At 35.8% G+C, this 27997-nt stretch overlaps 1 protein-coding gene across 4 annotated transcripts; it reads right to left on the reverse strand.

Annotated features, from left to right (window-relative positions):
* Window positions 1–1089: 1089 nt before the first annotated feature.
* LOC107870835 (putative threonine aspartase) lies at window positions 1090–27995 on the reverse strand. Of its 4 annotated transcripts, none has more exons than XM_016717499.2 (12): window positions 27719–27995; window positions 26737–26787; window positions 19868–19988; window positions 19617–19701; window positions 18978–19059; window positions 6982–7108; window positions 3895–3954; window positions 3546–3712; window positions 2803–2966; window positions 2472–2592; window positions 2261–2365; window positions 1090–1532 (listed from the first exon to the last, which is right to left on the reverse strand). In XM_016717499.2, the coding sequence occupies exons 1-12, from the start codon at window positions 27869–27871 to the stop codon at window positions 1443–1445; spliced, it is 1326 nt and encodes a 441-aa protein (XP_016572985.1). In that variant the 5' UTR covers window positions 27872–27995; the 3' UTR covers window positions 1090–1442. The 4 variants fall into 4 exon arrangements, with proteins under 4 accessions (XP_016572985.1, XP_016572984.1, XP_016572987.1 ...); XM_016717498.2 differs by having other exon boundaries at window positions 3546–3715; XM_016717501.2 differs by lacking the exon at window positions 3895–3954.
* Between the last annotated feature and the right edge of the window lie 2 nt (window positions 27996–27997).

Raw genomic sequence — 27997 nt, forward strand, 5'->3', positions numbered from 1 at the left:
TTATAATCGTACTTATATATATGATCTACTTTAAGCAACGAGCTTTAAAAGTAGGATAAATTACACAAAAAATACAAATTTAACAGGTATAAATACATAGAATCCCTTATCTTTTAAAATGTTTTATAAAATCTCATATTTCTCTTCTTCTTTTTTTCTCTTCATACATATAAAATAAGAAAGTAACAGATTTGCATTTATTTTAGGAGAGTAAATAATGAGAGAAAATCTCCTAAATATCTTTAAAAAACAAATAAATTAAAAAAAAAATCATCAGATCTCATTATTTACAGTTTACAATTTGATTCAATTTTTTCCCATCTCTATTAATCTTTTTTTTTTTTCCTTAAAATTTTGAAAGCTTCACTTTGTGCTTCATGTTGATCATTCATATTCTTTCGAAGAATATTCGTACTGTAGAAGCTAAAAAATCTCATAGTTTCAACGGAACCATGGCAATGACGATGACCACTGCAATGGTCCGCAGAATTAGATATCGAATTCGATGTTGATACATATATTTTTGGTTAATGCGCTTGATACATATACAATGTTAATTTCTCAATACATTTTCGTACTATAAACAATGACACATTTACTGTCAGTATATTGGTAATAGATATGAGTGATGCATTTATTTATAAATGTTTGATAAATTTTACATATGTAAACTACTTATTTTTGTGTGAGGTTGTTTTGAATAGGTATTGAGTAATTTTACTAAATGTACCATTATGATTCATCTAGAATTGAATGTACTTATGCCACGATTTGCACATGATTTACTCCCCATCACTCAATTACAAATGTATCACAATATGTATCACAATAACCAAAATCCAAGATATCTTGTAATTTAACAAAGTTACAATAAAAAGTGTTACGACCCATTAAAAATCTGAAATTTATGTAAGTTACCCTTTAAAGTATCCAGCCAATTAGATAAACAAATTGAAATTGATGGAGCATCAGCTATTCTTGAACACATTTTAAGTTGTACACTTTGAAAAATGCATTGGAAGTGCGTGTGATGTGTATATAATATACCTTTCCGACCAAAACAAGGAATAACTTTCGAGTTCTTTCCTCTTAGAAAAAAAGCATCAATTAAAAAGTCACACCCAAGCATGTATAAGAATTGAAAACAGCAACATCTTTCACTGACAATGGCAAGGAAAATAGATCATTAAAGAAAGAATAAACAAAAGCGCACAGTTCTATTTTCTCATAGAATTAAAATCAGTTTTGGTTGGTCATGTCTGCGCCAATCTTTTAGCTAATTTATCATTTGAATCCCTGATACCTTTTGGCTCAACTACTTTTACGACATTCCTTCAGCCTACGTATACTGGTCTCAGCCGTATCATGGTATAATTTAGCTGAACTGATGATGCCATTGAAATGAGCAAGTCTTTTGCCCTGTTGCCAGTCCTGCTGCAACACTAGCGCTCCTTGGCGACAAGATTAACTCGTGCTGCAAACTCATCAATTCCAGCTTTATTTTGCTGTTTTTTACTCCTAAGCACTGAAACCTGTAGAAGATCACAATGATAACTACATTATTGGTCAAAGTTAATGTTGAATGCTAACTAGTGCAGTGACATTTTGCTGCAACAAGTCAAAATAGTATGTTAAAAAACAGAATCAGCAAAAGTTGTGAGAGATCTGCAGAATTGAAAGCCTTCTCCTCAGCATATCAAAGCAAAGCTAGATTTGAGCACTGCCCACTGTTCCTTTTTAACTAAATAATCGTAACAATTTGTATACGATCATTATACGGTAAGTGTCTGAACAGGCTGTTATCATATTTGAACCCCATTACCAAGTGTAAAGCTCAAGTTTGAGTTCTTTAGGTTGAAAATTGATTAAGTTCGACAATTGACAGTAGGTCAAGTTAGGAATTTTGACAAAAGGCAGGCAAAGGTACTATATAGCTCAAAAAAGCAAATATGAACAATTAATGTCTCGTGGTTTCCAATTATCAAGCAGATATCTGCTTAATGGATTGGAATTCAGTTTAAAAGAACAAGAATATAAATAATACAAAGAAAAAGGAAAATTCCAAGACGAAGTTATTAGCTATCTAGATTCAGTGATAAAAATTGACCACAGGCCAACTTGCTCTAAATTAATCTAGTTGTCATTAAAGCAACATAACTGATTGTCATGCAGCTGCTCCCACCCGTTCCTGTCCCATTAGTTTAAACACAAAAATCAGTGGTATGTCATATAAAATGTGAGAATATGCAGTTTATGATACCTTGGGCCTATCCATAGAGCTGCCAAAATAACCTATTCCAAAAGATGAGGAAGAATAAACAGCTGCAATCTCAACAGCTTCCAGCTTAGCCAAGTTGCCCCCAACCTATGGACAATGGATTGCCAACCAATGTGGAAGTTCCTTTATTTTCTTTCCTTTAAATAATAGCATGAGAAGAGACAAAGATAAGGAAACAAAGAACGGCCTTTACCAATCTTGGAGGCTCTGCTTGAACTAGAAGGAATCCAGCACTTCTTTCAGAGTCACACTGGCTGTTTTCTTGAATGGTTCTCAAAACCTTTTTACAAGCAGAAGATGGACCGGATTGAGACCTGCAGAAAGAAATGAGGCCAGTATAAAATTAGAGCGTGAAAAGCGCAATGGAATATGTGCATGTTCAAGTTCACAAATTCAACAATCCACTAATGTTCAGTAAAATCCATTGAATCTTGCAGGTAAAATTTTCTCCATGTTATGGAATTCAACAATCATACTGTGGACAAATAGGAAAGCAAATATCTTTCTATGCGTGGCAAACATACAGAGATGATGAAATACAGCATTCCCGAGCAGCAAATCCTTTCATTAGGTATTCTCCAGCACCACTAACACAGCATCCCACTATAAATGGAGATCCAAAAGGTCCCTTTGACGATGCCCAACAACCGGAACCATACATTGCAGCTAGACCCACACGCCCACTTACCTGTTATAAGTTCAAATAAATAAGCAATCCAAAGAATTTATCAACTCAATATAAAGAACGGACGGAAAAGGACCTCTGCTCTCGCAAAAACAATAAACTTTAGAACCATGGAAAGTTTCACAGCAGTTTAGGAGGCTAAAGAAAATAATAGACATCAGCAAGAAACTTCTCACTCGAAGTAGATTGTTTGAATACTGCAAGAGAAAGAGAAACTCAGAGCTCAACCAAAAGCAAACAACTTGGACAAAACCAAAACTTCTGCTTCCTTCAATAATATAATAGTTTTTCAGTCTTCACTTGTACGGTGGTTGGAAAGTCTGAAGCATGATATAAGCCTTTCAAGCAGTCAGTTATGATCAGAGAATCAAGTGCAGGAAACGGCTATACAGAACTGCACCAGTCACAATCCTTACAATTTTGAAACCTTCAGTATGTTGCATTCATTCACAACATGCACATACATAGACATTCTAGAGAATAACAGAAGTTGGGAAGAGAAACACCTACTGTAAAACCTTCCAAGTTTATTAATATGCTTTATGGAGAAAGAAGTTTATAAATCAATTCTAGATTCATCACCTTCAGTGCTATCCCACCACTAGAGCTTCCACAAACCAGGTGTCCTCCCGAATCGAGACAGATAACCCCAACAGTGTCTGAAATTAAGTCTTCGTTTAGTGCATCAAGCAAGGAGATTTGGTCACCCACTCCATTTCCCCTCAATTGATCAGATGGTTGGCTCTCTACTTCTTAAAAAAAAAATGCACATGTTTGAGACATACATACAGAGAAGAAGAGGGTAACAGGCAAATTAAAAATATACTGATATTTTCTCAATATGAAAAATTACTGGAAAACCAAGATGGTTCAGCCAACAAGAATATGCCAAGCAGAAAGTATTTCTTATACAACAACAACAACAACATACCCAGTTCAGCCCCAAAAGTGGGGTTGGGGAAGGGTGGTGTATACAGAGTCTTGCCCCTGCCTTGTGAATGTAGAGAGGTCGTTTCAGATAGATATCAACTCAAGTAAAGCATATCAAATCAGATATCAGAAAGAAATATCGAAGAAAAGAAAAAATGCTAGAAACAAAAATAAAAGAGAACACTCGCAGCAATAAATAAGAAGGTAATTGAAGCAAAGAAAACAACACATAATAATAAAATCGATGAATAAAATAGTAGGAGAGTAATAATAACGATATTGATAAAGGACTCGACCTCTATATCTCCTCTCTAGGGTCACTCGATAAGTTGCATGTGTGCCAAATCCTGTCTATCATCTCTCTCCAATAATTCTTCAGCTACCTCTACCTCTTCTCACACCCACCATTGCCAACCTCTCAAATCTCCTCACCAAGCATCCATGTGTCTCCTCTTCACATGTCCAAACCATCTCAGCAACTCAACCTCACCTTGTCCACCATGGAGGCCACTCCCACCTTGGTTAAGTTTCTATTGAATTGAGTAAGATCCTTTTGAATAGAAGATGCCCATGAAAAAGAATTGTTTGTCCCGAATATCTTTGTTCCTAATCCTTTTTCTCCTACTATGTCCAAACATCCATCTATCTCAACATTCTCATTTCTACCACTTTCACCTTTTGGACGTGCAGGTTTTTGACCGGCCAACACTCTGCCTTATACAACATAACTTGTCTTCAAACCAAACCCTTACGTACTCTTAGTCCTACTCATACTAAACCCTTTTAGACTCCACGGTATGTCTCCAAACCTCCATCCTATCAGTATCGGCTGCATATCTCGTCTATCTCTATGTCATCTACAAATAGCATACACCAACACCTCCCATCTGTTGCATCAATTCATCTATCAACAAGGCAAACAGAAATGGGCTAAGAGTTGATCTTTAGTGCAACCTATCACGACTAGGAACTGCTCCGAGTCTCATTGTAAGCAACGACACACCTCTAGCCTTAACACATCGCTGTAAGAAACCCCCCCCCCCCCCCCCCCCCCCCCCGGTCCTATGTTTGTCTAGGTTAATGAACATCATATGCAAGTGCCTTTTCCTTTCCCTATACCACTTCATCCATCCCTACAAGATAAATGTCTCTTGCAGTTGAACGCCTCGACATGAATCCAAATTGGTTCTTGGTGATACACACTCTTCCTCACCATCATTTCCACCATCTTCTCCCAAACTTTCATAGTGTTAATAGCTTGATACTCCTATTGTTGTTGCAATTTTGAATATCACTCTTATTCTTTTACAATGGAATCATTGTACTCAACCTCCATTCTTTAAGCATTTCTGATATCCTAAAAATGATGTTAAACAACCTAGTTAGTTAGCCACTCTGTTCTTCCAAAGCTCCACTAGGATCTTGTTCAACCTAATCAGCCCCCATTTCTCATCTTATGCATAACCTCCTCAAATTTTACAGCCTTACAATACCCAAAACCTAGACGACTCTTAGAGTGCTTTAAATTTCCCAGCACAATTTCCTATACCCTCTCCATTCAAGAGGTTACGAAAGTATGTATGTCATCTTAGTTTAATGTGCTCCCAATACTTTGCGCTCTTCGTCTTTGATGCACTTGACTTGGTCCAGGTCTCAAGCCCTCCTCTCCCTCGCCTTGTCGAACCTATACAACTTCTTATCCCCGCCTTTGTCCTATAGTTCTTCATACAAGTATTCAAACATTGCGGTTTTGGCTATTTAACCGCTAGCTTCGACACCTTATACCTCTCCCTTATTTTGTCCTATTTTCCTCCTCGTTTTTTCTCTCCACGAACTCCATAATAACAGTATTCTTAGCTTCCGCTTTCCTTTGGACCGCTCCATTTTGCCACCAATCCCCTTAATGTCCACCAAATCCCATCGCCATCAACTTCTCCCCTATTTCCTGAGCTTGGGAGTATCAAGCCACATCATTTGATTCTCTTAAGAAAATATTGTTTACACAGAAGCATTTTATTTTGTGCAAACCTTATCGACTAAGCAATTTCTAGTAAAATAAAGTGCATATATATATATATATATATATATATATATATATATATCATGCCCTTGAGTAAATAAGTAACTTGTAGAAGATAAAGAGTCAATCCCAATGAACAAAATGCACAATCAGAGGTAATGCATCTCCATTCAATTCAGTGTACTTGAGATATCAATTATGTCAAAGATAGTGTAGTAACTAACATAGTCTACCAGTAGCCTAATGTACAAGAAATACTTTGATGATTCCATCGATGATATCATTTAACTCTGCAATTGTATAGTAGGGGGAATATTTCATACATTGAAAAAATACAACCTTGTATATGAGTATAATAACTTCTAAGGATACAACTTATCAGAGGGTTGAAGATTCTCCTAAGGTCTTTTACAAAATAAAACAAAAGAAAAATTCACCGAAAGTCCTTTTCAAAAAATAAAAGAAGAGTTCACCTAATGTTAACTAAATGCAAAAACTGAGATATTTGAGACCTCACAATACGTACTGCCCAGTTCGTCAGAACTCAAAATAGTACTCCCTCAGTTTCAGTGTATGTGACTTTTCTTTTGTCTTTTGTCTGTTGCAAAAAGAATTAACATTTTTAAATTTGGAAACAACTTCTTTAAGACTCTCCTCATTTTACCTTTAATGAGAAGCTTCTATAACCACATAAATGCTATAGCATGTTCTACACCAAAATTTCGAAAATCTTCATTTCTATCTTAAAACTCTGTCCCATTCAAACTTTGTCAAAAAAATTGGAACAGATAAAAGTAATTTTGTTCACTTGTTGGCTATGCTACTCGGACTCTCCAAAGCAGATGTGGCACCCGTGTCTGATACTCCAAAAATGCACGACTTTTGGAGGTTCTAACACGCACTCTTCACCATTTTCAAAGAGTTTGAGCAACATAACTGGTTAGCCTTCCCCACATCAAGCTAAATTAAATCGTCCCATTAAGGAAATCAAAGAAAAATCTTTAACATTGAGAATACAGTAGCCTTACCAAAGTTGAAAGAACTTGGATAACAAGTGCTACTACTTACCAGATATTGCATGAGTCTCCATAGCATGGGTCATCTTTATGTCTGGAGCATCATTAACATCGTTGGCACAATCAAGAATTGCTTTGTATCTTTTCCATTGGGTTCTTGCTTTCTCAGTCACAAGCCACTGTCTCCATAAGACAAATAAATAGTTTATTTCAAGCCAAAATCTAGGAAGGATACTGATGATCGAAGGAAAATATAGTATTTAGACAGACCACCAATCTAATTGACCGAAATTCAAGAGACCTCCCTTTTAATTTAAGAGCTGCTAAGCACTTCCCTCTAATTATACAAATATCTCCATTGACACTTCTCCGGGGGTCTATCGGAAACAGCCTTGCTACTTCTCCGGAGGTAGTGGTATGGACTGCGTACATCTTACCCTCCCCAAACCTCACTATGTGGGAATACACTGGGTTTGTTGTTGCTGTTGACACCCTCAAATTTGGAGTACTAGGGGAAGAACGTATATTAATAATTTTAGCCTTAAAATGAAATTATCCTGACCCGAGAGGACAATATTTGAAGAAAACTTCAAGCATTAATTGGAAAACATAGTAGGACGCTATTGAAAATATAACTACATAAAATCTTACAAGTTAAGCTTCTTAATGAGATGATCACAACTTGGCAATAGGCAAAGCCCAAAGGTCTTGGGTTTGAGTCACGCCGTCTCCCTTTTATCAAAAAGAATTTTCATTTTTTATATAACTGTGGAGTTCGGCCCAGCTTACACGCACCTCAACTAATTCCACGAGATACCTGTCACCTCCCGACTCCCACCAACAACAGGAACCAAGTAACTGTCCACCAAGACTAGAACAGATGGGAAGAAATCACCTAATGTTTGTCTGGAAATTGAACCTAAGCCCCTGATGCTCAATCCAACTTCATTGAACCACTAGGCCACATCCTTGGGTGCTAAAAATTAGTCGAGGTGTCCCTGTTGGGAATCACTTAGGGTTTAGCTTATTTAAAAAGTTAAGCACACACATGAAGGGATGTGTTGAGAAATAATTAAATAAACAAAAATATGCTCTTTCTAACAGTTTAAACTTTAGTATACAATACACTTCAAACAGAAGCAATTGAAGTAAAAAAAAAAATAGGAAACTGGAAGTCTATGGATAACCAGTATAGCTCTGCAAATAGTTGAATTTAGTTGGGGAAACTCGTGATAAAGTTAGGCCTGAACTTTTTAAGATAGACCAAAGGGAGTTACCCTAAGGTGTCGTAACTTTTAAAGCTTAGAGCTTTCAACTGTCTCCAGATGTCACAATGAGAGGAGAGAGAAGACCTTTATTGAATTGGGTAATAAAGGTTAGCGAGTAGATAATAATGCATAGTTTCTTGTTCACTAACACAGAACAATAATCGCTCACCTTGTGACCTATTTTAACTCATTTTTTAATACACCTCGATACTAGGACATGCACTTTTGCAGTAGTCAAGATTTTAATTACTAAACAATCATTAAAAGTCTATAAACTTATCGAGACACAATCTAACAAAAATATATTTGTTTGCAATAAATTTTGAAGTAATGGAAACTAAACTACAATTACAAATAAAGTATAATGAAACAGGGATTTTACTGATGAATATTTGTGAATATCAGTGTTCAGAGAAGCGTGATGCAGAAAAAAGCAACAAGGCGTCGCACCACGCATTATGCGATGCGTTATGCAATGCGACCGCATCACTGACGTGAACCGCAATTTAATAGAAAAAAGACCTAATAGATCATTCAAATAGTAAATTATAACTGAAAAGACCATAACAACTATATAATCAACAATAAAGACGACATATATAAGGGAAAGTTTAAATGAAACCCCAATATCACTGAAACACCTATTGCAAGAAATAAAATAGTTCAACAAAGCAAAACAAACCCAAAAAAAAAAGGAAGAAAAATCAAATCTAAATTATTAATGTTTCAATCTAAAGCTTCTACCAGTTCATTAAGATTGTTCAAGCAGTAATCTAGTTCATTAAGATTGTTCACCGCATCACTGACGTGAACCGCAATTTAATAGAAAAAAAACCTAATAGAGCATTCAACCAGTAAATTAGAATTGAAAAGACCATAACAACTATATAATCAACAATAAAGACAACATATATAAGGGAAAGTTTAAATGAAACCCCAATATCACTGAAACACCTATTGCAAGAAACAAAATAGTTCAACAAAGCAAAACAAACCCAAAAAAAGGAAGGAAAATCAAATCTAAATTATTAATGTTTCAATCTAAAGCTTCTTCTAGTTCATTAAGATTGTTCAAGTCTTCTATTCCTTGAGTATCACCATAATGCTCATCATCTTCAACTTCCTAATCTTCCTCATCTTCTATTGAAGTAGCAACATCTTTTCCCTTATTGTATAAGCTTGAAATACTACTCCATAAACCATAACGACGCTCATCAACTCCACTTGCCTCAACAACAACAATCCAAGTGAAATCAATATCTCCATAAAAAATTGATTCATCTTCAACATTCTCAATTCCAGTTAGCCATTCATTGGCATCATCAATGTTGTCCAAGCTAATTGGATCAAATCCATTGCGAGCGTTGCAACGACGCCTCAATGTTCTATTGTACTTTATGAACACCAAGTCACTGAGGCGCTTTAGAATAAGACTATTCCTCTTTTTGGTATGGATCTGCAGGTAAATATTGGCAAGTATAAAGTCAAGACAAATATAATATACTTATCTCAATATATTAAAGCTTTTCTTTACCTCTTACGTGTTCGAACACACTCCAATTACGTTCACACCTAGATGTGCTACAAGTTAGACCCAAAATTCGGATGGAGAACTTTTGTAACTCTAGCGTTTCTGAACCATAAAGCCTCCACCATTCAACTATTAAAGTAAAGTCATTATTCAAAATTAGCAACTATAAAGAAATAACTTAAAAGTGTTAATTTAATAAAAACAATGGAGGAGTCATTCACCAGGTGACTTCTTGTCTCTTTGTCTTATGGATCGATTATTTTATCTTGCATATCTTCATCACCAACAATCTTTGCAAGCACGTATGGAATCTCATCATCAAACTCTTATTCAGTAAATCATCCCTACGATTATAATAGAGTGATGGGTTCAATATATTACCAGTTGTATGCAACGGTTTGTGGAGTTGAGCACTCCACCTTTTATCAATGATCTCAAAAACTTTTTGCATATTTATGCTCCTCAGTAAAAAATTTTTGAATAGCCTCCTTAACCTTTACTCATCGCTTCATAAATGTAACCCATTGATGGTTTTGCCTCACCATCTACCAAATGAAGAGCAGTAACCAAGGGACCACATACTTTAAGAACATAAGAAACATTGTTTCAAAAAATTTGAATAGCCTCCTTAACCTTACTCATCGCTTCATAAATGTAACTCATTGATGGTTTTGCTTCACCATCTACCAAATGAAGAACAGTAACCAAGGGACCACATACTTTAAGAGCATAAAAAACATTGTTTCAAAAGTGGAATGAAAGCATAATCCGTACAACTTCTTTTTCTAACACTTCTTTTGCAAATTTACTATTATTCGATTCTTCTGAAATGAACATGGTTCTCAAATTTGACTTTTGCTTGAACATCCTTTGCAAGATCAAGAAAGTAGTAGCAAATCTAGTCTTGCCAAGTTTCACCAAGTTTCTTTGATTAGTGGACCTTCTCATCATATTCAACAACAATGACCTTTGAACAATGTAAGAATGCACCTTAACTGTCTTGATGAAAACGCCTTGAAAGGGTCTCTGCTTGAAAATATCCCCGAATATCAAATTCAAACAATGGGCTCCACATGGAGTCCAATATATGTGCGGGAACACTCCCATTATCAGGGAAACTGCCTTAACATTTTCAGCTGCATTATCTGTAACCACTTGAACAAACATTCTCTGGTTCAATTTTATCTATGGCACTCTTAAACAAAAAGAACATTTTGATGAAATCAGTGGACAAGTCACTGGCATCAATTGATTCAAGAAATAAGCTTCCTCTCGTTGAATTCACCAACGCATTTATGATCATTTTTTGAGTTCTTGTTGTCCACTTATCCATCATATTGGAACATCCAAACTTGTTCTATTCCACCCGATACTCCTCCACAATTTCTTGTCTCTTCCATTGCTTTTTCTTTATTTAGGTAAGTTACACTAACCTCATGATAAGCGGGTGACTTCATCCCTGGACCATATTGGTTTATGGCCTCGATCATGTCTGCAAAAGAGTCGTAATTGACACAATTTGAAGGGCAGCCCTGCATCATACAACCACCGTGTAAAGGCTGCAACAGCATGATCCTCAAAATTCCCTTGGCCACAACCTGTGCAAATTCTGACCACTTTTCATTGAATCATTTCCTGGCTTCAAAGGGAAGTATCTATTGGCCCTTTCGTACCGGTTGATCCATAACTTGAAGAGCCTGATGCATTTTGTGATTTTGAAGGAAGTGACAAATCAACAGCTTCTCTTTCCTCCATTTCATCATCATCAAGATTAGTAACTTGTGGTGGGGACAACATTTGACGTTTTAGTTTCTTTTTTTGCTCAACCTACTCTTTAATTTCTTTTCTAACAGCATCCGGACACTTTTTACATTGTTGCACATCACTACAATTACCAATAAGATATTTATGGGGAAAAGCTCCACCATTAAATGTCAAGCCATAATAAATACATGTAACTTTGTTCCTATTGGTCCCACTTGCCCTTTTATCATATTTCCAAACCGGATCATACATTTAGAATTGCTATAAAGAAAACATAAAAAATAAATCAAACAAAAGTCGCAATAAAAAGGAAAAACATAAAGCAGTGTTCAGTTCCTACAAAAGTCGCAATAAAAAGGAAAAACATAAAGCAGTGTTCAGTTCCTGAGGAAAAAAAAATAAGTAAAACAAAAAAAAAACAGAGGAAAGAAAAATAGAGCATCGGTTGTAAAAAAAAAACTAGAGCATCAGAACTCAGAAGAAGAAGAAAGAGACAGTCGGGCAGCAGAAAAGAAGAAGGAGAAGAAGGAAAAAGGAAGAAGCATGAAGAAAGAAGAAGAAGAAGAAGAAGAAAAATTACCTTAATCAATAGCCAAAACAGTTAAAGCTTCAATGGAGAGGAGAGAAAGTCAAAGCTTCCCTCAATAGAAAACCCCAAAAATTTTGACTTTTCTTAAACTTACGACTATTTTTTTAATTTAAAAATAGCCCTAAAGAAAAACACAAGATACGCCCGCATTGCATCGCATCGCGCATCATTGTTCATCATGCAACAAGGGTTGATGCACACGCTTCTCTCAGATGGCACCGCCTCAAGAATGCGACTCGGTGGATGCCCGCATCGCATCGCCGCATCCGTGAACACTGGTGCTCCCCATCAAGACTTGAGATGTTGCAACTAATGTCAAAATAATGGAGAGCATCCAACAATTTATAGGTGTCATGAGTCGGCTAAAGATCAACATATTCAAGTAGGATTAGAGAACAGTTGGTTGCATCCTAGTTCCTTAAGAATACAATGTGTCATTTGTATAACACTAATCTCAATGACGTCACTTGAAGAAGACTTCGAGCACTAATTGCTCGAGCAATGGGCAACACAAGATTAAACTTCCAAGCAACAGGGACGAAATTTTAACATAACATTTACAGACTAATTAAGCTTTCAAATCCTCTAAAGGCTAGTGGAGTTCTCTAAAGATAATTACTTCAAATGTGAACATTTCAAAAATGAACAAGGCAATGTGATTGGAAATTTGGGAATAAGATACTCAATGCCATTTTAAAAAAAAATCATATTAGCTCCTTAGTACAATCTTCCAAATAGGGAATACATAGGGTTAACCTTTTACCTAGTCCTCGATGAAAGATCAAAATATGGCCTACAATATCTAAATGAGTAGCAAAGTGTGTTTCCCAAAGTGTTAAATCAAAGAGTCAAACATGGAATTTCATGCCATTAATGTCTCCATTGCTTTGATAAGATGCTTGTCCTCACAACAGTTGACAACTACAGACGAATTAAAATATCATAAGTATATCCTTTGGAAGGTTCATCAGTTTATCCGAAAATAAAGTTCCACTATAGTATCTCTCGTACGCCCCACTATGTGGGAATATACTGGGTAGGTTGTCGTTGTTGTTGTATAGTATCTCTTGTACTCTAGAGGCATTACATATAACTGGTTTACCTCTCTTCTTCGCCTTTTTAGATCCTAGGGTCAAATAAGATCGATAGACCCCAAAACCAAAAAAAAAAAAAGAATTATCTTTCCCATTGTTGGAGGTTAATTTTCCGTCGTGATGTGAACCCATTCACTAGGTTTTTAGAATACTAAATAAAGGAGCTCGGGAATGGTGTCCAGGTTGATGAGCCGGAACCTGAAAGAGTTTCCAATGAACCACTACCAGTAGAAACCAATCTTCAAAGTTGAAGTCTAATGAAATTAAAATATTTATCCTTCACTAATGCTCCCAAGTTGGAAGTCCTTTGACTTCACAAGCACCAAGTCTAAGATATATCTATTTGAAAATTGTACCAATTTTAGGCAAGACGTTAGCTTGCTCTTAGGGGAAAGTATAGAGTGGATTCAAAACATAACAATACTAGTTTTTTTTGGTATCTTTTTGTGCTCTTGAACATCTCTATTTGGATAACTACAATGTCAAGGTAAATGTGATCCATAACTTTAGTGTAATGCATTTTCATAGATGAAAGATCTTTTGCGTGTTGATTCATACTATATAATTTGGAATTTTCTTTCTGTGATTGGCTTTGTGATTGGCTTCAGGATAAGTAACGACTAGTCTTTCCCTATGTCAAGTACCGACTAGTCTTTTTTTTCATCTAAACTGTGTCAAAAATCTTTCCCTCTGTGATCTTTATTTCGGTGAGCCATATGTTGTCTCATGTGTTGTGTCCTTATTTAGAAGCTTCCCATATTTACAATATATGGAAACCAAGGTTCTTAATCAGTTGTTTCCCTTATTTCTCCTTGTTTGGTGGTTTCCTTATACCTTAGATCCTCTTCAGACTTTGGTGCTTCTATTATTCTCACTTAGGTGGATAATAGTGGTGAACCTCTAAATATGGAGTATCTTGATTTAGAAGGAGGAAGGTTTGTAGAGGTAACATTTAATTAGCTCAGAGTACGAAACATTCGAGGGGCGTATCCTCATGTGCTACTAATCAAGCTTCTCGGAAGTCTCCTGCTCCTTTGAGAATCATAATTGAGGTATCAATCTATGAAGATTATGGAAGTATTAAATCACTAATTGAGATGTCAAAATTTGGAGGCCAAACCCATCGACAGCCCCCTCAACTTGGTACCATCTTTCACTTTGACACTTCAAGTGGAGGTTGTCCACTTTTGGCACCTCAAGTAGCTATAAAGTGTGTCATTTTGACACTTTTTTGCTGAATCAGCAATGGACGTGTGACTCACGCATTTTAAGCGTGTTTTGAGGGGTATTTTTGTAATTTTATCCTCTCTTCTCTTTCTTCCTCATTCTTTCCCCCTTTTCCACCATTTTTTTCCTTCACAAGCTTCCATTGTTGAAGAATTCATTTTCTTCACCATTAATTTCAATTTTTGATATTAATGGATTCTCTCCTTCATTCCTCAAACTTTTGATAAATTTTAACAATATTTTATTAAGTTATACTATTAATTTCATTTTTTTCCAATTTAGTATTTCTCAATTTGATCCAATATACAACTTTTCCAACTGAATTTTGCATAATTTGATTAAAGAATCCACATATACAGGCATTGAGAGGAAGAGACCTCACCGGTAACAGTCATCTTAACGACGACAACCATCAGCGGCGAGGTCGTCTCTACCGTAACAGCTATGGAAAAAGACAATGGTGACATCTGTGTTTTGCCCCAATTTAATTTGATCAAAGAATTCATTTTTCTACACATGAATCATCACAAAGAGGAGGAAAGAAATCGCGTGTGTGTTTAGTCAAGGTCCATTAATGGCTTCCTTCTCTGAGGAGTTCATTAAGATTGTTCAAACAGTAATCTAGTTCATTAAGATTGTTCACCGCATCACTGACGTGAACCGCAATTTAATAGAAAAAAAACCTAATAGAGCATTCAAACAGTAAATTAGAATTGAAAAGACCATAACAACTATATAATCAACAATAAAGACAACATATATAAGGGAAAGTTTAAATGAAACCCCAATATCACTGAAACACCTATTGCAAGAAACAAAATAGTTCAACAAAGCAAAACAAACCCAAAAAAAGGAAGGAAAATCAAATCTAAATTATTAATGTTTCAATCTAAAGCTTCTTCTAGTTCATTAAGATTGTTCAAGTCTTCTATTCCTTGAGTATCACCATAATGCTCATCATCTTCAACTTCCTAATCTTCCTCATCTTCTATTGAAGTAGCAACATCTTTTCCCTTATTGTATAAGCTTGAAGTACTACTCCATAAACCATAACGACGCTCATCAACTCCACTTGCCTCAACAACAACAATCCAAGTGAAATCAATATCTCCATAAAAAATTGATTCATCTTCAACATTCTCAATTCCAGTTAGCCATTCATTGGCATCATCAATGTTGTCCAAGCTAATTGGATCAAATCCATTGCGAGCGTTGTAACGACGCCTCAATGTTCTATTGTACTTTATGAACACCAAGTCACTGAGGCGCTTTAGAGTAAGACCATTCCTGTTTTTGGTATGGATCTGCAGGTAAATATTGGCAAGTATAAAGTCAAGACAAATATAATATACTTATCTCAATATATTAAAGCTTTTCTTTACCTCTTACGTGTTCGAACACACTCCAATGACGTTCACACCTAAATGCGCTACAAGTTAGACCCAAAATTCGGATGGCGAACTTTTGTAACTCTAGCATTTCTGAACCATAAAGCCTCCACCATTCAACTATTAAAGTAAAGTCATTATTCAAAATTAGCAACTATAAAGAAATAACTTAAAAGTGTTAATTTAATAAAAACAATGGAGGAGTCATTCACCAGGTGACTTCTTGTCTCTTTGTCTTATAGATCGATTATTTTATCTTGCATATCTTCATCACCAACAATCTTTGCAAGCACGTATGGAATCTCATCATCAAACTCTTATTCAGTAAATCATCCCTACGATTATAATAGAGTGATGGGTTCAATATATTACCAGTTGTATGCAACGGTTTGTGGAGTTGAGCACTCCACTTTTTATCAATGATCTCAAAAACTTTTTGCATATTTATGCTCCTCAGTAAAAAGTTTTTGAATAGCCTCCTTAACCTTTACTCATCGCTTCATAAATGTAACCCATTGATGGTTTTGCCTCACCATCTACCAAATGAAGAGCAGTAACCAAGGGACCACATACTTTAAGAACATAAGAAACATTGTTTCAAAAAATTTGAATAGCCTCCTTAACCTTACTCATTGCTTCATAAATGTAACTCATTGATGGTTTTGCTTCACCATCTACCAAATGAAGAACAGTAACCAAGGGACCACATACTTTCAAAAGTGGAATGAAAGCATAATCCGTACAACTTCTTTTTCTAACACTTCTTTTGCAAATTTACTATTATTCGATTCTTCTGAAATGAACATGGTTCTCAAATTTGACTTTTGCTTGAACATCCTTTGCAAGATCAAGAAGTAGTAGCAAAATCTAGCCTTGCCAGGTTTCACCAAGTTTCTTTGATTAGTGGACCTTCTCATCATATCTAGACTTTAAGCCTGGGTGAGTCCAACTTGAAGAATTGGAGGTTGAGAGGACTTTAACTTCAAGACATGGTAGATTTGAGACTTGAACTTGCAAACTAGGTGGATTTGAAAACTTCAACTTGAAGACTTGAAGAATTTGAGGATTTAAGTCTTCATCTTGCAGATTGATAAATTTGAGACTTCAACTAACAGGCTTGGTGGATTTAAAGACTTCAACTTGCAAATGTTGTTGATTTGAAACTTCAACTTAGACTAGGATGATTTGAAGACTTCAACTTGTAGACTCCAAGGATTACTTTAACTTGAAGATGCGATGGATTTGAAAACTTCAACTTGCAGACTTGGAGAATTTAAGAACTTAATACAGACTTGGCAGATTTAAGACTTCAACTGCTTCTAAAAAAAAAAGATTGAAGACTTCAACTAACAGACTTGGCAAAGGACTTCAACTTGTAAATGTGGCTGATTTGAGGACCTTAACTTGCAGACCCGATAGATTTGAAGACCTCAACTTACAGACTTAGCAAATTTGAAGACTTCAACTTGACGACTAAGAGGATTTGAAGACTTCAATTTGAAGACGTGGTAGCCACTAAACGACTATAATCATTTTGTTGATGAAGCCTAGTTGCCCCCCATCGAGCCATCAGTGCCTGTAGGCCCGACCTTCATGTGCCCAGTCAAGTGGACTCGTTTCCATCATACTTCATTCAAACTATTTGTGCTATATGTACTTTTTTAACTCATGAAATTAAACTGAGAATAAAACAGTGAAGAGAATCAAGTCTTTCCATAGTTTGAAAAGAGTGATTTTTTGGTCTTACATTTTCCCTAGGTCGCCTCTATTGATGTTTTCAACCTGCCAGGCTTTTTTTCCTTTTTATGTCCAGCTTTTGCCTAGAATGCCTCTTTCAAGGTTTTCAACCTAGTTGACAAATCTTTTTGGAACGTACACAATAAGTATACCTCATGCCGCAGGGAGTAATATGCAAGGGTTAATGCTCATACCTTATGGAGTGTTATCTTGCTTCACGGATAGTACCTCTTCAAGTTTTTATTCATGAATACTCCCTCCATTCCTTTTTAGTTGTCATAGTTCCCTTTTAAAGAGTCAAACGATACAACTTTGACCAATATTTTATCATACTAATATGAGAAAGATTGCAATTTATAGTACTTTTTATATAGTTTTTGAATATCTAAACTTTAATTTTAAAATATTGAATTAAGTTAATCTAATTTAGCTTTAAAAATTAGTCAAATTGACTTTCGAACAACAAAACGTGACAACTAAAAAGGAACAAAGGGAGTATTTGTGAGTACAATTTTGTTCCTCTCTTGAGTCTTCTCACTAAATTTTCTCTATGATTCAAGGGTTGCTAGTAGTATAGTTCTCGAAGATAGGATGATTTGAACTTCCTGGCGATGTATTTAATCGCTAAGAATGTCGAGTAGCGGCTTTGACAAAGGCAATAGTTGATGTTTAATCTCTTTATGATGTCCTAGAGTTAATTGGATTTCGAGATCCCGATCTCTCCTTGTGAATACTTAATAGTTTATGGATATTTGAGATTTCAACCTCTTTAAGAATACCCAAGAGTTTATGGGATATTAAAGATGACTCTTCAAGGAAATATATATTTCCATTTATAAAACCGTGAGCCAGGGTTTAAAGTAAAAAAACCTCCAAGAACCCAAACAAAAATTGAATTCATCTCGTAGAGTGCCACAAATTTTTGAGACCTAAATGTTCCTTTATCTTTCAACACACCTCCTTGCTCTTAAACTCAAAGTGGTGGAAAAAACTTAGTTTGCAAATCAAAACCAGAAAGTTAATATGAATAATCCTGAAAAAAAGAACAATTATAATAACCATATTGTTGTTCAACCCACATCGGCTCATTAGAGATGGGATTGTCTCTTCATACAATCTTGGACAATCTTGAGCTAGTTTTTAGAATTGGGTTTGGCTTAAAGTCCATTTCTTAACATGGTACCAAAGCAGGCAAAGGTCCTAAATTTGAACCAGCAACCCTTATTATTAAAAGCATTTCCACATGCTTGGCTTATCATAAAGAACCAAGCTTGCATGTGACAGGTCGTGTAGAAAATATAATTAAGTAAACAAAAGGATGCCCTCTCTAACAGCTTAAGCTTTTAGATGAGATAACCATAAACTTCAACATATTTTATATAATGTAACTACTACATGTGCTTGATACCTAAAGAAAAATAAATCTAAAGTTAAGACAAGTGTATTCTACCTCATCAGCCTCTGTAATAGTTGATGGTAAAACAACACCTTTGGACTTCGCCCATGCACGAGCACCTTCACCAACTAAAAACCTAGACCAAAGGTCAAAAAAGTTTCATTAGAATATAAAGTTGGAAGAAGTAAGTTAAACCAAGAGACAAAGAAATGGACTTCTATTTATGAACAATTTTCTTTTTTCGGAAAAGGAAGGATGCAATGAGTAGAACAGGAGCTGTAAAAACAACTTTTTCATTTGTTTGTCCCCTAAAATTTAAAAAGAAAAATTCAGCCAATGGAATCATCATAATCAATCTTGATAAATATAGTAGAACACTAAGTATCTCTTTATCATATCGATGAACAATAGGTAATTTGCAACAACAAATGCATCAAAATTAAATGAGGTGTCTCTCGACTATTTAATTATTTTTTCAGTCCATTAAAGTTAATTGGACCCGCTTCCTTTTTAGCAAATTCCAATTTCATTGAATTCTTAGATTGATATATTATGCCAATGATATATTCATATTGCACAAATATTATAAAAAAAGGATGATATATTAATAAAAAAGGCACCATCTAACGGTTTTTCAAAAGAAATATATAGCTATTTACAAATTGCAAGAAATCTAAAGAAGTGTCAGCATACATTGGAGATATTCGTCCAAGCTGTGAAGAACCAAAGATCTGTTCCTTGGCCAACAAAGCAGCAATCTCAATGACATTTCTAACACCTGATAATGGTTAACTTCACAAAAGATGTAGCAAGAGTAAACAAAATGGATGCCTCCAAAACTAGAGTATTAACACTAAACAATAATGACAAAATTTAGAATACATCGCCAATGCATGACCTCGACTTTCTGCAACAAAGTACATGATCATTGGCTCTGAGAATACCTGCCACTGCACCTACAGCACCGAATGCTCCAGAATCACCATCCATGATACTAGCATCACATTCCACATGACCATCCTCTGTCAAATTTGAACCCCGTCCAGCATTTATATTTGGATCATCCTGCAAGAATATAATATTTCACCAATCACCTACACTCCTTGCTAGAAAGGGATTTTAAGACTTACAAGAATGATACTTTTATGATTTCGACATTTACAAGCTCATATAACTACAGTCAGCCGAAACAAACTTGACCAAAGTGACTCATAGGGCATCATGCACTTTTCACCCTATTTCATTGTTCGGTAATTGAATACCTACTTCTTTGACAATCGTATAATTGAATACCCTCTTCAATAGCATTTCAATACAAGGTAAACTTACAAGTAAATTTCATTACAACCTCTGGTGCTTCTGTTCCAAATATTATATCCAACCTTTTCAAGAGATACTCACAAACTATATGGTTTTACCAAACGAGGTACTTTCTACTACACTATACAACAACTAGAAACTTGTATAGACACACTTTCTCTTCCAAAAAGTAGGCCATCCTTAATCTATTCTTTGAAGATCAAAAGTAACTCGTGCCTCCATATGTACCCATCTAACTAAAACGGTATTCCTGTTAACCATTTCAATGACAAAGCAACTTCAAAATAGGGCATTCAATTAGAGACCAACATGCTAATCTTGGCACTACTGAAGTTATTAAATGCAGGAACGGCTTTTGTGACGGTGCTCCTAACTTTCACCATGTCCCTACATGATCCATATCTCATGGAGGCATTAAAAATTCATGTCCCCACTTGCCAAGGATGTCATCCAAGCAACTCTTCATTATCAAATTGCTCGGAGAGTTCAAAATAATGTCATGGATCTCTCTCATCCCGGTGAATGTAATACCTTGCTTATTAATGTTGATGCCACTAACAGTTACCAATGCACCCAAATCCCCAAACAAATTAAAAAAGAACTTATAACAAAAATATTCCAGATTCATGGGTGACAAATTAGGAACAATTGAGAGAACCCCTTATAAATTCAAAAAGCTTATTTCTCCAATTTATTGACATCTCAAGCTAGTTTCTAACCAGGATATGACCACGGACATTACAATCAATCTCCAAACAATTTTAACCTATTTTATGTATAGTTAAGAACCTTGAACTTCTCTGACCATCTTATTTTTTTTAGAATAGCAACATCGACTTGCTTGGCCATCTTTTCGCCCGAATTTATTTATCCTACAAGCACCACATTTTTATCTAAATTTCTTCACCTTTTAAGAAATTGACTACCAGAGAAACATCCTTCCGATATAGTGCATCGCAGTGTTCTTGGATGCGATCGCATCAGTGCATAATGCGCCGATGCAATGCGATGTGGGGTGTTTTCTCTTCGGGTTTTTGATGCAAAGCAATCTACAGAAAGCGCGTGCATCACCCTCTCATGCTTGATGCGTGCTGATGCGCTCGCATCGTGTTTATTAAATTGTTAGGCCATTTTTAAATTTTAAGAGAAAAAAATGGGTCAATTTAACCAAAGAAAAAGTCGAGATTTAGCAATCGCGGCTTTTCTTCTTCAGTTTTTTTTGGCTGCTGCGACTTGCTGTGCCATTCTTGTTCCTTTCTTCTCCAAAGTTCTATCTCTATTGTTGATGTGACTTCTCTTCTTTAAGGTAATTTTTCTTCCTCCTTTCTTCAACCTTCTCCTTTGTTTCACTGTTACTTCTCTTCTTCTTCTTTTTAAACTTCTGCTCTTCTTCGTTCTTCTTTTCCTGTTGCTCTGTTTTTACTCTTACTGCAACTTTGTTTTTTCCCTCTCTTTCCTCTTTCTTTTTCTCTGTTTTACTTTTAGGGGGTGTTTGGTATGATGGAAAATGTTTTCTTGAAAAATGTTTTCCTGGAAAATAAGTTGGTTTTCTACTTATTTTCTCATGTTTGGTTGGTGAATGAAAAATATTTTTTGAAAAATATTTTATGGTGTTAGGTTGGTGAGTAGAAAAGAAAAATATTTTCTAGTATTTGATTGGTGAGCGAAAAAATATTTTTTAGAAAATGTTACTAACTGTTAACTAGTATATCAGTGTCTATAGCAACTCAACAATTTTTAAGAATTAATTTAAGCATAGCAAATAATATTAATATCGAATACTAAATATTACAATCACTAAATTTAAGAAACTATTAATTAGCAAATATAGGAGACATTTCTCAACGTTTTGTCAGGACAATCTCAAGATACTACAAGCAATAGAAATATAACGGAACGACAAGCTTATTCAACCTTGTGAAACACTTTACATCAATGACAAAATGAAATATGCAATTAGCAAAAGTAACATAGGTAAGTGTTCCTTAATGTATATGAAAATAACAATACATTCAACGAACATTGAAAAGGGGAAAAATTCGGGCGTCACTATTTTTTATTTCAAACAGTAAAAAATTGAAACAAAGCACAGTGAAAAATATTTCGGAGTAATGTAAATTTTTGAGAAATGTGAATTTTTTGAGTCATGTGAATATGAGTATTGTCGGGGTGGGGAAGAGGGGTGGGAGTGGGCGTGGGGCATAAGTCACATTTGTCATTTTTCAGAAAATGACTTCCCTTGGTCCATGAGGGAAGTCATTTTCCCTCAAATAGAGGAAATGACATTTTCCCTCAAATAGAGGAAAACGAGTTATCTTGAAAAATATTTTCCCAATATTTTACTACAACCAAACAAGGAAAAATAGGAAAACATTTGACAGAAAACATTTTCCATCATACCAAACACACCCTTAGTTTTTTGTTGCTCTGTTTTTATTTTTTCTGCAGCTTTTTTTTCCTTTTTTTTTCTCTTTTTTTTCTCTTTTTTTTCTCTTTCTTTTTACCTGTTCTGCTTTTGGTGTTTCATTTATACTTTTGCTTATATATGTTGTCTTTATTGTTGATTATATAGTTGTTTCTTTTGAAACTGGTAAAGTTGTATTCCTCTGTATTAAGGGTATGCTGGCCACCTCAAAAAATTGTCAATTACAAATTTCCTATTAATTCTACAATCTGATCTACTTCATCTGTACAAAGTTGTTTACGCCAAAAAAGTAAAGATACTAAAAAATTCCATTTAACCTTGTGAATGGAATTGGGTCTATCTTCAAAACATCTCCCATTTCTTTCCATCCAAACTGACCACCATATACATGATGGTATTAACCTCCACCATTTCTTTTGACTCTTGCTACCTCCTCTCCTGATCCAGCAACTCAATGCTTCTGCAGTATGTTCTGTCATTGTCCAGTTCAAAGTTGTGATGTTGAGAAATAAATTACCGAGTCGAGAAGTGAACTTACATCGCAGAAATAGTCTACCTTTTTTTTGACGCACTTCCTGAGTTAAGCAAGCCCTCTTTATTACTAGCCAAGTGAAGCATTTCACTTTTCTAGGTGTATCCCCTTCCAAAAATAGTTCCATTAATATTTAGGGCATCCATCCAAAACCTGCAACCCTCTCTTGTATGCACTGTTGACTGAAAAAAGAACACCTTTGTTGTGCTTCCATTGAATTTTGTCCCTAGTAGAGGTATTTATGTTGATGGTCCCTAGTTTCCCTAATAGCTCTGCCACCCTCTTTATCTCCTAATAATTAAGGGATCTTCTAAAAGAGATGTCCTAGCCCAATTCTGACCAACAATTACCTACATTAGCATCAGGATTGTCACAAATTTGGAACAAGACTGGAAAGAGTTCCCTGAGAGGAAATTGGTCTATTCAGACATCATTTCAAAATTTGGTCTTATTTCCATTTTCCACCTTGATGAACAAGTTTTCTTTCATTTTAGGCCATAAATTTCTAATTGTTCTCTAAACTCCCACACCATATGGTTCATTAGTGCTCTTTGTACACCAAGGACTCATTTCTCCATATTTTGCTATAATCACCTCCCTCCAAAGAGCTTCTCCCTCCTCATTGTATCTCCGCAGCCACTTCATTAATAGACTTTCATTATGAAGTCTCAAATTTCTAATACCCAACCCCCTTCTTTCTTTGCTAAGAAGCAGACTTCTCCAGTTCACTAGACTATAGCCATTTCCTATTGCCTGAAAATAAAAACTTTCTCCTTAAATTGTCTAATTTTTTAACCACTTTAATTGGGATTGGAAATAAAGAAATCACATAGGCTGGTAATGAGTCAAGAACAGAGTTAATAAGAATCAATCTTCCTCCTAGATAAAGATACTGAGCCGTCCATCTTGAAAGCTTCTTTTCAGTCCTCACCAAGATATTATCCCAAATATCCAGAGCCTTGTGGTTGCTGCCTAGGGGCATGCCCAGGTAAGTGGTGGGCAAAAACTCAACACTACATTCCAATATACTTCCCAATTGCTAAATTTGAGGAACCTCATCAACAGGGAAAATACTACTTTTTCCCCAATTAACTCTCAATCCAGAGACTGCCGCAAAACAAACCAGAATTGCCCTGATATAACTAATTTGTTCTGCTACATGCTCACAGAAGATCGTATTATCCTCATAAAGCATATGGCACACTTATTTTGCTTCTCTCCCCCCTCCCTCCCACTTGAAAGCCTTTGATCCATCTATTTTGAGTTGCAATCTTCATCACATAGTCGAAACCTTCCATTGCCAAAATGAACAAGAAAGGGGAAAGAGGATCACCCTGTCTCAATCCCCTTTCTAACTCAAAAAAGCCCACAGGTTCTCCATTAACTAGAACAGAAAACCTAACATTTTTTATGCAAGCCTCAACCCACTTCAACAATCTGCATCTAAATCCCATTTTTCTAAGTGTGTTGAGAAGGAATGACCAATTTACATTATCATAGGCTTTTTATGAATATCCAACTTACACATTATTCCCAGGACTCCATTCTTCATTTTTGTATCAATACACTCACTAACTATAAGTGTTGCATCCAAGATTTGCCTCCCCTTCACAAAGGCCGTTTGATGATTAATTTATCCATAGCTTTTTTAAGTCTTTCAGCCAATAATCTAGCAATTATCTTTTAGACACCACCAACTAGACTAATTGGTCTGAAATCTTTCAAGTTTGAGGCTCCTAGCTTTTTTGGAATTAATGCAATAAAAGTTGCATTAAAGCTCTTTTCAAAGGCTTGTTAGCGTGAAAAAACTAAATAGTTCTGATGAAATCCTTTCAACACATTCCAGGAAGTCTGAAAAAACACCATAGGGTAGCCATCCGGTCCAGGAGCTTTCTCTATTACACATAGATTTAAACACACCAAAATTTCATCCTCCTCAAAAGGTCTTTATAGCCACACTTGTTCTTCTAAAGTGATCTTTGTAATGTTTAGAAGTTCCAATTCAGGTCTCCAATGTCCGGTCTCTTTGTAAAGGCTCTTATAGAACTCCTCCACTGACTCTTTGATTCTATTTTGGTCTTTAGCGATAACCCCTTCTATCTCCTGTTGTTCCATAGAGTTGAACCTTTTATGGGAAGTTGCAACTCTGTGAAAAAACTTGGTATTTTTGTCCCCTTGTTTTAGCCATTGGATTCTGGGTCTCTGTTTCAATGCTATCTCCTCTCTCTGCAACTTCTTCAAATCCCATTCCCAGATGTGTCTTTTGTAACAATTCATCATCAGTTAGAGACCTTTGTTCCTAAATTCTTTCCCAGTCAGCAATTTGATTCAAAATGTCTTCCTTTCTTTGTCTCCAGTTCCCTCTATTGTTTTTGCTCCACTCTTTAAGCTTCACTTTCAACATCTTAAGTTTTTCAGCAAGGATGTAACCTGGTTTATCACTCACTTGAAAAGACCTCCACTATTCTTGGATTTTCTCTTTAAATCCCTCCACTTCAAGCCACCAGATTTCAAATTTAAAGTAGGACTTCCTCCATCCTTCATCTCCACAAGTCAAGATTATAGGATTGTGGTCAGAGGCAATTTTAGGAAGACAACTTTGGCTTATCTGAGTGAAATTTTCCCCCCATTCCGCACAATGGAGAAATCTATCAATTCTGGAGGCACAGTGATGATCTTCTCCTCTTCTCCAAGTAAATGATCCTCTAAATAAAGGAGGGTCCACCATCTCCAGTTCTTCAATGCAGATTGAGAAATCTGTTATTGCACCAGTCAGTCTGTGACTATTTGTTCTCTCTCGTGGAGTATCTTGTGTGACATTAAAGTCACCACACACAATCCATGGCCATCAATGGTGTTCTTAAGCATTAGTAGTTCCTGCCAAAGCACTCTCCTCCTCACTCTATTACAATTTGCATAAACAGCAGTGATAAACCAGTTGAAACCATCATTCACTCCAGAGAATTTCCCAATTATGCATTGATTCACATCCAGAACCAACTCCCTATTCCAAATTCTTTTATGGTCTTTTCACTTATGATTTACTATTTTGGATGCTTTATTAGGTCTTTTTTCTTTTAAATTGCGCTTCACATCACCGATGTAGTCGCATCGCTTCACACATTGTTGAATGCGTGATGCGGAGTCTTGTCATTTTTTTCCGCATCACGCATCCCTGAACACTAGTGTAGCGGAAATTTGATTGCTTTACATAATTCTTCCAAGATTCTATAAGACATTCATCTCGCCCTAGATGTCGAAAAATAAACTATCAAAAGCAGATTCCACTATATAAGGTTTTCAGAATTAAAAAAAAAAAGTACTCACTTTGTCCCAATTTATGTGGCACTTTTCACTTTCCAAGAGTCAAACGGTTTAAGTTTGACAGTGAATTTGGAAAAGAGATCTTCAATTTTTTAAAAAACCAAGTCACAATAATCGACAACTCAACATATTTAAAACATATATAAAAAAATTACAGCCAAAGATGGTGACACATAAATTGGGACTAAGGGAGTAAGAAGTTGTTGAAGTACCTCCAAGACTTGAATTGCAGTCGTAACAGCGTCCATGCATCCACCAGAACCCTGAAAGTAAACCAACATGCCCACATTGTGAAAGAAGCGGATCCAAAATTTTAAGTCAAAATTAGAATACAATTTAAATAGACAAAAAGAAATTACTGCGACCGTGCACCCAAGGGTGTGGCCTAGTGGTTCAATGAAGTTGGATTGAGCACATGAGGTCTCAGGTTCAATTCCCAATTCCCAGCAGAGACAAACACTAGGTGATTTGTTCCAATCTGTTCTAGCCTTTGTGGGAGGTGACACGAATCCCGTGGAATCAGTTGAGGTGCACGCATTATCAAAAAGAAATTACTGCCACCGTTCCTAAATAGTTGTCATCCTTACTAAAACTATTTGTTCCACAATACCTGTTATTTACACTTTTCCCACTTTACCCTTAACACACTTTTCATTTATTTATTGAAGAGAGATCACACTTTTCATTAATCAAAGACAGATGATTAAAGAAATTAAAAGCGGTATGATGGGGGCATGCAAATCAAAAATTTGACAAGTACTTTTTTTTTGTAATTGTAGTGTTCGGCCCAGCTTGCACCACTTCGACTAATTCCACAGGATATCTACCACAGACCTACCTCTGTCTATAAAGGCTAGAACAGATGAGAAGAAATTACCTAGTAGTTTGTCTAATTTGGGAGTTGAACCTAAAACCTTACGGTGCTCAATCCACTTCATTGAACGACTTGGCCACACCCTTGGGTTCTGACAAGCATTTAAAAAGAGAGAGAAAAAATATATAAAAAGCAGTTTTGGTCCCTAAAGCTCCCGTTATGGGGGTCTAGATAAGGTCAAACCACAAGGGTTTATATCACGTGACCTTACCCCATAATTTACATAAGGAATTTTAAAAAAAAAACATATATAAGTGGAATCGAATACACGGATCGATTTGCATGCAAAAATTTCAAAAAGAAAAACTATTTATTGAAACCTTTTGGAGAATGGAAGCGGCGGCGAGACACGCGCATTTCATGGCGGAACGGAGAGATTTCTCATTCGACGACGCGTGATATCCAGCGCCGACGTGTACGGCTACGAAAAATGTCGGTGTTGAGAGTGTCCGATCAGTTATCTCAGTGGCCATGACTCGTCTGTGCTCCGCCGGTGTATACAATAAAGGAAAATTTAAGCAAACGAAAGGAAGAGACTTGTGAAAATTGAGGGAAAGGAGTTTTTAAGTATCCATTAAGTTTTGCTGACATTGAGCAAG

Source organism: Capsicum annuum, chromosome 5, assembly GCF_002878395.1.
Source record: "Capsicum annuum cultivar UCD-10X-F1 chromosome 5, UCD10Xv1.1, whole genome shotgun sequence".
NCBI classification, from domain to species: domain Eukaryota; kingdom Viridiplantae; phylum Streptophyta; class Magnoliopsida; order Solanales; family Solanaceae; genus Capsicum; species Capsicum annuum.